Source organism: Sciurus vulgaris (assembly GCF_902686455.1).
Source record: "Sciurus vulgaris genome assembly, chromosome: 16".
In the NCBI taxonomy this organism is placed as follows: Eukaryota; Metazoa; Chordata; class Mammalia; order Rodentia; family Sciuridae; genus Sciurus; species Sciurus vulgaris.
Window position 1 is genome coordinate 23,866,192 of NC_136477.1, and position 14,110 is coordinate 23,880,301.

A 14,110-nucleotide genomic window follows, 5' to 3' on the forward strand; every position below is an offset into this window, starting at 1 on the left:
CAGAATGATTCACTGGCAAAGCAAGCTTGAAATGAGAGGCCTCACAGTCTCAAAGCTCAGACTCTTTTGCACTTGGTGGTTCCACCCCACATCCCTTCCCCAGGCCTGTTCCCATGGCTGCATCCTTTCACCAGTCTTTGCTGAAGTCTGCCTTCCTCCATTAGTCCCTGGCAGGGAAAGGGCCCCCATACCGGTAATGGTGCAGGCATCCCGGTATCCTCTGTCGCTGGGAGCATCTTCCACAGCTTCACTTACATAGTGTTCTTCAGGGATGCCCGGGCTGCAGGCTAGGACTGCATGGTTGCATGCCTCCGAAGGGGGCACGGAGCTGGCCAAAGTGTCGTCGTGCAGAGCTGTGGCGTCCAGCTTGGCAGGTTTCAGGGGGAGGTGCCCACTGCCATCGGGGTCCCCACTGCCGAAGTCTGGGGCAGTCAGGCAGACAGTCCCCAGTAGGTCTGGCACACCAGCAGAAGCAGCTTACAGGGAATCTATGGGACAATCCAGAGAGAAGGACATGGTTACTTAGAGTCTATGAACATACTTGGAAAAAGAAATCTTTAGAAAGTTCAGATGATGTAGGTTCAGATTGCAAATTCTGAAGAAATTTCTCCAATTACATTCTTCAGTTTCAACAAAAGAACTGAAGTTCCATTTAACTAAATAGGCTTCAATATAGACCAAAATATGAAGTACGTGGCTTCATTTACTTTTGACATCTATTTTGAAGCAGCTCTAAGGAAATGAACAATCTGCAGTGCAGCTACAATAAGGATACCTAACCTGAAATAAGGACATTGGGGACACCTGGCAACCACACCTGTGGGAAGAGCTGTACGCATGCATTCCAAGGAACACACTGACAAACCGCTACAGGAATTATATACACAAAGCAAGGAGATAATGTTATTTGCATACTAAATTGTATAAGACTTGATGCTTTTCTTAAACTCTTCTAGTATGATATAGTCTCAACTCTAAGAACTTTAAGGCATGCAAACCTTAGGCTACAGAGAGAAATGAGGGGATTCCTTTAAAAACCTAATTAAAACTATAGACCTTATTCAAAAAAATATATGCAGTTTCAGGAAATTCAGCCCATTCATAGGCTTTGGGGGAGCTAAGGACAGCAAATTGAGGCCCTTGGGACTAGTAGGTCCAACTCTCTCTACAGGCTCCATTTAAAATCTACCTGGGACCAAAGACAGGGAATAGGGTGGGAAAGAGACAGAGTGTAGTACCAGCTATTAAGGACTGTACTTGTTCCAGGAACAGCAAACCTACACGTAGGTGACTCCTCCACACATTTCCAACCTCTGTTGTCTCCGAAGCCGACCTTTAATTCAACAAGGGCCCTCCTCTCCTGGCCCACCACACTGCTTGTGCGCATGCGCACACACAAACACATGCCTGGCAAAAACGTTACATGGGAGCTCAATGAACAAGGTGGGAAGCCTACAGAATATTCTTCCACACAAGACATTTCAACGTGTGGTCTGAGAACACCTGGGTCTCCCTGAGACTGGCTATTTTCGAAGACACTTTCACATACACAGTGGAATTTTCCAGAGACTACCTGATGAATGATGATGCCAAAATTAATGGAATGTGTACTTCTGTAGTCCTGTCATTTAAAATCCTGAATTTAACTTCAAATAAAAAACGTATCAGGGGGGTTTCAAGATGGCGGCCTAGAGGGTGGCTGCATTTCATGCTGCTCCAGGACTCAGGATTCAAAAGAGGAGATATTGAGACACTTGGGACCAACTCAAAGCAGCCGGGTGAGTCTCTCCCATTGGGGAGGCGTCCCGGATGGGACGGTGGTCCCGGAACGCAGGAAACTTTGTGAAGTAGAGCTGCTGGTGAGACGCCCCTCCCCCCGCTGGAGCAGTGAACTCCGACAGCTGGGAGCGCCGAAAAGGAGGCCGCTCGGCACAGCGCTGGGACTCGGAGCAACCACTGGGGCTCCGGCGGCTGCCCAGGGGAGGAGTGGCGAGGAGAGCTGTGTGGACTCAGGACACCGGGGCCTGCCCTGAGGAGGAGGAGGAGGAGCGTGGCCGCTTGGATTTGGAGTGACTGCACCAGAGCTACAGGCGGTTGCCAGAGGAGAAGCCGCGCGGCGAGCTGTTTGGACTCAGAACGACGCTTCTGAACCCCGGGGCCTGCCCTGAGGATGAGGAGGAGGAAGAGGAACGCGGCCGCTTGGATTCGGGGTGACTACACCAGAGCTTCAGGCGGTTGCCAGAGGAGGGGCTGTGCGGCGAGCTGTTTGGACTCAGACCACTTCTGAACCCCGGAACCTGCCCGGAGGAGGAGGAGGAGGAGGAGGAGGAGGAGCGCGGCGGGTCCTTTGGACTCGCAGTGACTGCATTAGCGCTCCAGGCGGCTGCTCAGAGGAGAAGGCAAGTGGTGAGTTGTTTGGACTTAAAGTGACAGCTCCTGAACACAGGGGGGCTGCCTGGAGGAGAAGCGTGGTGGGACGCTTGGTCTTGAGTGGCCGCACCAGAGCTCCGGGCGGTTGCCCAGAGGACCCGTGCAGCGGGTCACGTGGATTCAGAGCCACTCAGAGCGACCGCTCCTGAACACCCGGGGGGTTATCTGGAGAAGGAGGAGGAACGGGGAGGGTCACTTCGACTCAGAGTGATTGATTGCCCAGGGCTACGGGTGGTTGGTGGGAGGAGGAGGCACGAAGTGAGTTTCTTGGACTCCTAGTGACCGCACCAGAATAGTGGGCGGCTGTCTGGAGGAAGAGGCCTGTGGCAGGTCTCTGGGACTCAGAGCAATTGTTCGGGGCCCCAGGTGGCGGCTCAGAGGAGGGGCCACACAGCCAGGCGATTAGGTGCAGAGCAGGGTCCCAGGATCTAGGAGGCTTCTGGGTGGAAGAGCCGCACAGAGACAGGCTTAGGGCGGAGCGAAGGTTCCAGGCCTGCGGGCAAATTCTCTGAGGAGGGGCAGCCTAAGGAGATTCATCTGCGAAGGGTGAGGCTCCCAGGCCCAGGAGGTAGGGCCGGGCCCCTGGGAACTTTGCAGAGGAAGGCAGCCCAGACAAGGCGGTAGCTGTAAATTGAGGGGAACCTCTAGGAGGGAACTGACCAGCGAGACCTCCCCACCGGGTGAGTCTTCCCTGCCGGGTGAGGTTTCCCCACAAGGACGGTAAAACCAGAGACTCAGGCCCAAACAGGCCTTGCCTCAGCCCGCAGCCTAGGTCCCCTTTGGATGACCATTGGTTAACAAGTGGAGGCACCTCTGCCCACTAGCAGGGATTATACCCCACCTGAAGGCCACCACTCCTAGAGAGGCAGCTTCCTTGTGGAGCACCGCATTATCAACTTCCTCCATGACTTCAGCCTACTGAAGGCTAAGGGGGGATATATATAGAAATCTTCAGGGACATTGTAAGTCAATAGAGGAAATCTGCAATATCTCAGCGGTCCACTGATACCTGAACAATATGAGAAAACAAGGAAAGAAAATGCTGCAAACAAATCTAGATGTTACATCAATAAAACCCAATGACAGCATGGCAGAAGAAATGACAGAAAAGGAGTTCAGAATGTGCATAATTAAAATGATCAGAGAAGCAAACGATGAGATGAAAGAGCAAATGCAAGCATTGAATGATCGCATCAATCGACAGTTAAAAGAGCAAATACAGGAAGCAAAAGATCATTTCAATAAAGAGTTAGAGATATTGAAAAAAACCCAAACAGAAATCCTTGACATGAAGGAAACAATAAACCAAATTAAGACTCCATAGAAAGCATATCCAATAGGATAGAACACCTGGAAGACAGAACCTCAGACATTGAAGACAAAATATTTACCCTTGAAAACAAAGTTGAACAAACAGAGAAGATGGTAAGAAATCATGAACAGAATCTACAAGAACTATGGGATATCATGAAAAGGCCAAATTTAAGAATTATTGGGATTGAGGAAGGCCTAGAGAAACAAGCCAAAGGAATGAACAATTTATTCAATGAAATAATATCAGAAAATTTCCCAAATCTGAAGAATGAAATGGAAAATCAAGTTCAAGAGGCTTATAGGACTCCAAATATACAAAATTACAACAGACCCACACCAAGGCACATTATAATGAAAATACCGAACATACAAAATAAAGACAGAATTTTAAAGGCTGTGAGAGAAAAGAACCAAATTACATTCAGGGGGAAACCAATACGCATATCAGCAGACTTTTCAATCCAGACCCTAAAAGCTAGAAGGGCCTGGAACAACATTTTTCAAGCCCTGAAAGAAAATGGATGCCAACCAAGAATCTTATACCCAGCAAAACTTACCTTCAAATTTGACGATGAAATAAAATCCTTCCATGATAAACAAAAGCTAAAAGAATTTACAAAAAGAAAGCCAGCATTGCAGAACATTCTCAACAAAATATTCCATGAGGAAGAGATGAAAAACAAAGAAGCAAATCAGCAAAGGGAGGAATTATCCTAAAGGAATTGTCAAATAAAGGAGGAAACAAATTGTGTCAAACAAATAAATAAACAAAATTTTAAAAATGAACCAAATGACCGGAAAACCAAATCATTTCTCTATAATAACCCTGAATGTTAATGGCCTGAATTCATCAATCAAAAGACATAGACTGGCAGATTGGATTAAAAAGAAACATCCAACAATATGTTGCCTGCAAGAGACTCACCTCATAGAAAAAGATACCCATAGACTAAAGGTGAAAGGATGGGGAAAAACATACCATGCACATGGACTCAGCAAAAAAGCTGGAGTATCCATCCTCATTTCCAATAATGTGGACTTCAAGCCAAAGTTAGTCAGAAGGGATAAAGAAGGTCATTTCATACTGCTTAAGGGAAGCATAAATCAGCAAGATATAACAATCATAAACATCTATGCCCCAAACAGTGGCTCATCTATGTATGTCAAACAAATTCTTCTCAATTTCAGAAACCAAATAGACCACAACACAATAATACTAGGTGATTTTAACACGCCTCTCTCACCACTGGACAGATCTTCCAGACAAAAATTGAACAAAGAAACCATAGATCTCAATAACACAATCAATAATTTAGACTTAACGGACATTTATAGAATATACCATCCAACCAAGAGCGAATACACTTTCTTCTCAGCAGCACATGGATCCTTCTCTAAAATAGACCATATATTACGCCACAAAGCTAATGTTAGCAAATACAAGAAGATAGAGACACTAGCATGTACTCTATCAGATCATAATGGATTGAAGTTAGAAATAAATGAAAGAGTAAAACACAGAAACTATTCCAACATCTGGAGATTAAACAATATGCTATTATATGATGAATGGATAACAGAAGATATTAGGAAGGAAATTTAAAAATTCTTAGAGGTAAATGAGAACAAAGAAACATCATATCAAAATCTCTGGGACACTATGAAAGCAGTACTTAGAGGGAAATTTATTTCATGGAGCGCATTTAATAAAAGAAGTAAAACTCAACAAATAAACGACCTAACACTACAGCTCAAAGCCCTAGAAAAAGAAGAACAGAACAGCACCAAAAGTAGTAGAAGACAGGAAATAGTTAAACTCAGAGCTGAAATCAATGAAATTGAAACAAAAGAAACAATACAAAAAATTGACAAAATAAATAGTTGGTTCTTCGAAAAAATAAACAAAATTGATAAACCTTTAGCCACACTAACAAAGAGAAGACGAGAGAAAACCCAAATCACTAAAATTCGGAATGAACAAGGAAATATCACAACAGACAGGATTGAAATACAAAACATAATTAGAAGCTATTTTGAAAATCTATACTCCAACAAAATAGAAAATTTCGAAGACATCAACAGGTTTCTAGAGACATATGAATTGCCTCAACTGAACGAGGAGGACATACACAATTTAAATAGACCAATTTCAAGTACTGAAATAGAAGAAGTCATCAAAAGCCTACCAACAAAGAAAAGTCCGGGACCAGATGGGTTCTCAGCCGAGTTCTACAAAACCTTTAAAGAAGAGCTCATTCCAATACTTCTCAAAGTATTCCATAAAATAGAAGAGGAGGGAACCCTCCCAAACTCATTCTATGAAGCCAATATCACACTGATACCTAAACCAGACAGAGACTCATCAAGGAAAGAAAATTTCAGACCAATATCCTTAATGAACATCGACGCAAAAATTCTCAACAAAATTTTAGCAAATCGCATACAAAAACATATTAAAAAGATAGTGCACCATGATCAAGTGGGTTTCATCCCAGGGATGCAAGGTTGGTTCAACATCAGGAAATCAATAAACGTAATTCACCATATTAATAGACTTAAAGTCAAGAATCACATGATTATTTCAATAGATGCAGAAAAAGCATTTGATAAAATACAGCACCCCTTCATGCTCAAAACACTAGAAAAAATAGGGATAGTGGGAACATTCCTTAACATTGTAAAGGCCATTTATGCTAAGCCCATGGCTAATATCATTCTAAATGTTGAAAAACTGAAAGCATTCCCCCTAAAAACTGGAACAAGGCAGGGATGCCCTCTTTCACCACTTCTATTCAACATCGTTCTTGAGACTCTGGCCAGAGCAATTAGACAAACCAAAGAAATTAAAGGGATATGAATTGGAAAAGAAGAACTCAAACTATCCCTGTTCGCTGATGACATGATTATATATTTAGAGGAACCTGGAAATTCCACCAGAAAGCTCTTAGAACTCATAAGTGAATTCAGTAAAGTAGCAGGTTACAAGATCAATGCCCATAAATCCAATGCATTTTTATACATAAGTGATGAATCTTCAGAAAGAGAAATTAGGAAAACTACCCCATTCCCAATAGCCTCGAAAAAAATAAAATACTTGGGAATCAATCTCACAAAAGAGGTGAAAGACCTCTACAATGAGAACTATACAACACTAAAGAAAGAAATTAAAGAAAACCTTAGAAGATGGAAAGATCTTCCATGTTCTTGGATAGGAAGAATTAATATTGTCAAAATGGCCATACTACCTAAAGTGCTATACAAATTCAATGCAATTCCAATTAAAATCCCAATGACATACCTTATAGAAATAGAGCAAGCAATTATGAAATTCATCTGGAAGAATAAGAAACCAAGAATAGCTAAAGCAATCCTTAGCAGGAAGAGTGAAACAGGGGGTATTGCAATACCAGATCTTCAACTCTACTACAAAGCAATAGTAACAAAAACGGCATGGTATTGGTACCAAAATAGAAAGGTAGATCAATGGTACAGAATAGAGGACACGGACACAAACACAAATAAATACAATTTTCTCATACTAGACAAAGGTGCCAAAAATATGCAATGGAGAAAAGATAGCCTCTTCAACAAATGGTGCTGGGAGAATTGGAAATCCATATGCAACAGAATGAAACTAAACCCATATCTCTCACCATGCACGAAACTAAACTCAAAATGGATTAAGGACCTCGGAATCAGACCAGAGACCCTGCAGATTATAGAAGAAAAAGTAGGTCCAAATCTTCACCTTGTTGGACTAGGACCAGACTTCCTTAACAGGACTCCCATAGCACAAGAAATAAAAGCTAGAATCAACCACTGGGATAGATTCAAACTAAAAAGCTTTCTCTCAGCAAAGGAAACTATCAGCAATGTGAAGAAAGAGCCTACAGAGTGGGAGAATATCTTTGCCAATCATACTTCAGATAGAGCACTAATCTCCAGAATCTATAAAGAACTCAAAAAACTCTACTCCAAGAATTCAAATAATCCAGTCAACAAATGGGCTAAGGAAATGAATAGACACTTCACAGAAGAAGATCTATAGGCAATCAACAAACATATGGAAAAATGTTCAACATCTCTAGTAATAAGAGAAATGCAAATCAAAACCACCCTAAGATTCCATCTCACCCCAATTAGAATGGCGATTATCAAGAATACGAGCAACAACAGGTGTTGGCAAGGATGTGGGGAGAAAGGTACACTCATACACTGCTGGTGGGGCTGCAAATTAGTGCAGCCACTCTGGAAAGCAGTGTGGAGATTCCTTAGAAAACTTGGAATGGACCCTCCATTTGACCCAGCTATCCCACTCCTTGGCCTATACCCAAAGGACTTAAAATCAGCATACTACAGAGATACAGCCACCTCAATGTTCATCGCTGCTCAATTCACAATAGCCAGACTGTGGAACCAACCTAGATGCCCTTCAATTGATGAGTGGATAAAGAAACTGTGGTATATATATACAATGGAATATTACTCAGCCATAAAGAATGATAAAATTATGGCATTTGCAGGCAAATGGATGAAATTGGAGAATATCATGCTAAGTGAGATAAGCCAATCTCAAAAAGCCAAAGGACGAATGATATCGCTAATAAGTGGATGATGACACATAATGGGGGGGAGGGAAGTGTTAGTGTTAGGGTTAGAGTTAGAGTTAGGGAGGGGGGCAAGTATGGAGGAAGGAAGTACTGTATAGAAGGTAAAGAGGGGTGGGAGGGGTGGGGGGAAGGGAAAAAATAACAGAATGAATCAAACAACATTACTCTATGTAAATTTATGATTACACAAATGGTATGCCTTTGTGCCATGTACAAACAGAGAAACAACATGTATCCCATTTGTTTACAATAAAAAAAATTTAAAAAAAAAAGTATCAATCAATATGACCCATATAAATGAGAATACTTGGGAATATTCAGTAACTTTGAGGGGCCCTGAAACCTCCCTCCCCAAAAAAGTATGTGACCCATTGCTTTATAGAAAATGATGTGTTATAGTTAATTTGGGGGGGATATATGGTAGAGGGGCTGAGGGTGCAGCATGATGGTTGAGTGCATCCTTAGCATGTACGAGGCCCTGAGTTCAATCCCCAGTACCCAATATAAAAAGGATAAACAGGGAGGTTAGCAGAAATTTCACCTGACATTTTGATTCTAACAGAAAACAACAGTCCTGAATCTGGGGCATTTTTCCTCAATAAGAGTTTATTTACCAAAATGTACTAAGAGTTCCCTTATAAATGAATTCAGCTTAAGTGTTAAACTTCCTGCCCTCATAGAAATGGACAAATATAGAAGTGGAAAGGGGCTGGGGAAGGCTGTGTATTCCTGGTGGAAAGGGAAAGGTAACAAGACAAACTCGGAGACTCTAGGAACTTTTCTGTAAGATCACATGTAGGTGACACTGGATCGTCACACCTCCATCAGTAATTCAAATACAGACAAAATGGGTAAGATGCTGCACAAGAAAAGCCCAGGATACCCTAACAGATCCCAAAAGTATTCTGGGCACCAGAGGCCTGAGACAGGTAGATTAAAAGACCTCCAAACATGACTAGCTGTGGCCAGAGAGCCAGGATGGGCATTCCCTGGATGAAGCTAAAGGGGGCCACCCAATGCCACAGCCTACCTGGTGTGCGGACCAGGGGCCTTCCCCCAGGGCTGGTCAAGTTCCGATGCCTGGTCTGGACACTAACTACCATCAGTGTATGAAAATCCATTCAGCTGCACTCTTATGACCTACATACATTTTTTTAGCAAGGAAAATTTCAATAAAATGGAGAAAAGATTAGTGAATGCATATAGGTAATCTGTGAATTAGCTTGAGAAGTCATCTCCAAGATATAAAGGCATACTAATAAAAGTTCCAGGAGAACCCATAAAAGTCTGAAAGCAAGAGGAACAATGTATAAAAAGACACACTAATAGATCAGTGATTTTCCAGAGCTGAAGATTGACACCTTTAAACCAAGAGGTTCTACATCAAGACTAAGTTAACATTAATAAAAAGAAATAGGTTTGTAGATATAATCTAGTGAAAAATTTAAATTCAAAAGATACAGATAAAAACCTAATACACATGAAGACTGGGAATAAAAAAAGAATCCCTACATCTTTATGTGCCCTGTCAGTGGCTGGTTGAATAAGTTCCTCAGATGTTTAAGTGAAAGAGTCATGTAAGAGTTTTATGCCCACTTAAGTTACTGTTACACATAAAGACTACAAAAGGAAGACACTGTTAGATGTCATGACCCTGATACTCCTGAGTTCCAGGCAGAAAGATCAACAGAAAGAAACCCAAAGTAAGGAAGACATGACAAAGTGAAATTGGTACTGAAATTAAACCAGGAACACTTAAAATTAATGTCTAAGTAATTTATAATCAATTTATAATTAATGCACATGATTCGCAAACCTAAAGAAACAGCTCAAAAGAAAAATAAGCAAAGGACACAAAAATGTCCTTCCCTCACCAAGAAAGAACACCCAAACACACACCCCCAAACATTTTAAAGAACCTTAATAGTGATTTTAAGACAAAACAACAACAACTAAAAACTCTATCAGATCAACAAAGATTTAAAAGTTGTACCAAAACAGGCATGGTGGCAAAATCCTGTGATCCCAGCTACTCAGGAGGCTGAGGCAAGAGGATCACCAGTTGGCTTTTGGGTAAATTAGAGAGAACCTGCCTCAATTAAAAAAAAAAAAAAAAGTTGTAACAAAGCTTAATTTGGCAACTGTTTTAGGAAACTCATGGTCTAATGAATTATTGAAGTAGGTTGAGGAATAAATTCAGTGGGACAGCCTGGCAACATGCATGTGGCTCTCTGGTCAAGCATGGGTCAAAGATATTTATCACGGTGGAATGCTACAAACAACCTAACACACAACAGAAGATGGAATCATAAATTATGGTGCAGTCAGAGAGAAATCAACTATGCCACTGAGAAAGGGAGTTTCAGAGTAGGTATGAATTTATCAACATGGAAAGATACCCCGGACAGAGAGACAGTACATCATGAACATGAACCTCACAAGGTTTTAAAATGCATTAACAAATTGAACCTTCACTCATTCCTTCCTAAACCTGAACTTTGACCTTTTACATGATTCTCACACAGAAACATGAAACACTTTCTTCCTTTGCAAAATGCAATTGTGCCATGGAAAAATAAGTTTTTGTTTAAATTGGCCTGATCTTTTTTTTAAAACAAAGGTTCTAAAACTTGACATAGATTTCTTAGCAAGGACTTCATCCATGGGTTTTATAACTTCTTCTTTCATTACATATGAGATGAGGGTGATCATCTAAATCCTGATTGCTAACCCTAAACCACTGTTTCTCCTCCTAGTATCTATGTTTTGATATATAGGTGTCATATACTTAACCTAGAAATACATGCAATAAAATGAATATTGCAAGTTAATATAAACACTTTCTAAAATGAAATTTGGGGGACACCATCAAAGTAGTGCCTCAAAAGGGAACACAAGCAACAGTTCCTCAGAACACTTTTCAGCAATTGGCAAAGCTATTCAAAACTCAGGAGGCCCCTCTTGAAATGAAAAGACCAAACTTATGCCAACTAAAATCAACTGGGGAATAACCTACATTTCTATCAATAGAAGAACAATTATAAATTATGGCATGTCCAAACTTCTGAATTCTATAAAATGAGGTATAGTGTAAGGTACTTACCTTCATGCCTGGCACACACTAAATTCTCAAAGTAAATATTATCATTGACATTACAATTTGCAGATTCTCAAGAATCAAGCACCTTTCTTGGTTCTACATAACATTCATATGCCAGCACTTCCAAATCTTTCTCCACAGAATCCTATTCACATGGCATTTACTTTGTGGAGTCTATTTTGGGAAAAGCCTCTCCACCCTGGACACAACCTTCATGCTGTGACCATGTAACATCCCTTGACCAGGGCTCATCTCCTGCACAGAGTTATGAGTTCTCTGAAAGGATATACTGGCTGGTGCACATTAGGTACTAAGTAAATGTTTGCAAAATAAATAATAAGCAATGAAATAAGGTTTGGCTGAAATGACTACGAAGGTCCCCTGAAACTAACCAGCTGTTCGGCTATGATCCACACGGGAACCAACGGGTCCAAACTGAATTACACATTGCTAACCTTGAGGACTAATAGCAATCAATAGGGAACCCCTGAAACACTCCTAACGTGTTCCACACAGTGGACCACACCCTACAGGCTCTCCAGGATGGCTCCAATTTAACCTCATCTCATCATTTTCAGTGCAGACCAATATACATCGAATGTGATTCAGTGGTCAAATGTGTCAGAACTCCCAGAAGCAACAATGCAGGATCAGGGAGTCTCTTTCATAGGTCAAAACTGGATGCAATGCCCCTTCCAGATTCTAGCTTGAAGAAAGTCACAGCACACGCCCTCAAGAACTGTGGGGACGGGGTGACAACCTCCCACAAGGTGGGAGCCTGCTGAGTGGTGCTCTGAAAGACCCTAGCGACTCAAAATTCTCACAACTGTGCATCAGCATTTTCACTCAGACCACATTTCTGCTGAGAGCTCCAGATCTCTAAGAGCTCAAAGATCAAAAATAAGCAAACAGAGCCAGACATCCAATGAGACACAGAAGAAAAAGAGGCAAGGGGCTGCCCAGAACACAGGTCCCAACAATCCCCAGGCATCATTTGTGGAGAAGGGAAGACAGTGGGGCTCTGGGCTTCCTGGCTGGTGAGATACTGCAAGGTTCCTGCAAGTCTGGAACCTAGGGTTCCTCCATACAGTAATAATGCCCACACCTCTGAGACTGTTAACAGATGCAAATAATGCACCTAGCACAGTACTGTGCACACAGCAAACTCTCAGATATTAATTATCTTCCTCAAAAGTATTCACTATTTCCTAAGTGAACCTTCAATGTTCCCAAAATTGCATAATTTCAAACACCAGTATTCTGTAAGGCATTGCACATCTATGAAATCATAATGCTATCAACTTTTATTGACAACTCAATATGTGCTGGCCACTGTGGCAAGTACTTTGGAAGCTCTAACATGTATAACTCACTACCACCATCTTCTCTGAGCCAAATACTGTTATCAGTCTAATGAACAGTGGAAGAAAAGAGTGCTCAGAAAGGTTCAGTAACTTTCCAAAGGTCACAGAGCCAGCCAAGGGGAAACCCAGGTCTGAACTGGGACAAGTGATGAGAATTCAATGGGAAAATGATTTGGGGCACTTGGTTGCTCTCTGTGCCTCTTGCCTTTCCCTTAGGGAAGGCACACAGGCACTTCTGAGGTTTACATGGGGCTCAGGAGCAAATCGACCAGCACTCTGGTCACTCTCAGGCTCCAGCAAACCCTGGCACACAGAGCCAAAGTCTTCTTTCAGGCAGAGGAAACAAATGGGCCTCAAGAAACAAAACAGGGCTTAAGAAGAATGAGTGGAGGGCCTGAGAGATGAAAGCGCCTCTGTCTGGTTTCCTCAGTGCTGCCTGGGGCGACGCAGGGGGGCAGAATTCCTCCTAGCAGAGGAGTGAGAAATTCTGCAACCTGGTCAATTTCTCAGAAAAAGAGGTGCCAGGAAAAACAATGGGGAAAAAGCACATACAGAGGCAGTTCTGCGGTGGAGCTGAGAAGAATGCCCTGCCTGGGGCCAGAGGGCGCTTGGCCCAGGTCCCCTGCCTCACTCCTCTGAACTTCCTGGTCAATGGCGTCAACCCCAGGGTATCATGGACGTGATGGGCTGCTGAACTCAGCTCTGCTGACAGAGTGCACATGCGCGAGTCCCTAAGATTTTCTCCTTTTTCTAGCATGGGAGTTCTGTAGCTCAGAACCTGAACTAAGAAGAGCTGTGTGACACCGAGGAGGCAGTGTCACTTCTCTGGGCCTCTGACCCCCCATCTGGACTAGGGAGTGAGGGGTAAGCCTTGCCCAGCAGGCTGGGTATGGTGCTAAAGGAAGCCAGTCATCTGGAATAGGAAGGGCAGTCCAGGACCTGGCTCTCGCCTGAGGCCAACTGGCTCCCGAGGGGACCTGCTTCAGGCACACCCAGCACTAGGCCAAGACAATTCTTTTTCTTGCCATCTTACAGCTACTTCTCTGAGCGAGCTGCCACCTGCTTAGAAGGTGATGAGACCGACATGTGCTATTTTAAAGTGCAGATAGCCCCAGCCCTCCTGGAATTGTAAAATGAGCTGTGGGCCTGGCACTGTGCTTGGTGGTTTATATGTGACCTTGTTCAAGGCTCATAACCTATAAAGTAACATTAGCATCCACTTTTTACAGGACAGGAAACAGGCTCGGAGTGACTGAATAACTTGCCAAGGATTTGAGCCTTGCTTTGAGTGG

General features: G+C 42.7%; 2 protein-coding genes across 2 annotated transcripts in view; both read right to left on the minus strand.

The window, feature by feature from the left end:
- Positions 1–454, minus strand: part of TRAK1 (trafficking kinesin protein 1) — a 109,788-nt gene extending 109,334 nt beyond the window's left edge. The window contains exon 1 of the mRNA XM_079114124.1: positions 192–454. The gene's annotated coding sequence lies outside the window, so the exon portion shown is untranslated. The remainder of the gene's footprint in view (positions 1–191) is intronic.
- LOC306647137 (uncharacterized protein) overlaps positions 266–14,110 on the minus strand; it is a gene marked incomplete at both ends in the record, with an annotated part of 65,551 nt that continues 51,706 nt past the window's right edge. The window contains one exon of the mRNA XM_079116155.1: positions 266–488. Coding sequence (XP_078972281.1) covers positions 266–488 — 223 coding nt within the window. The remainder of the gene's footprint in view (positions 489–14,110) is intronic.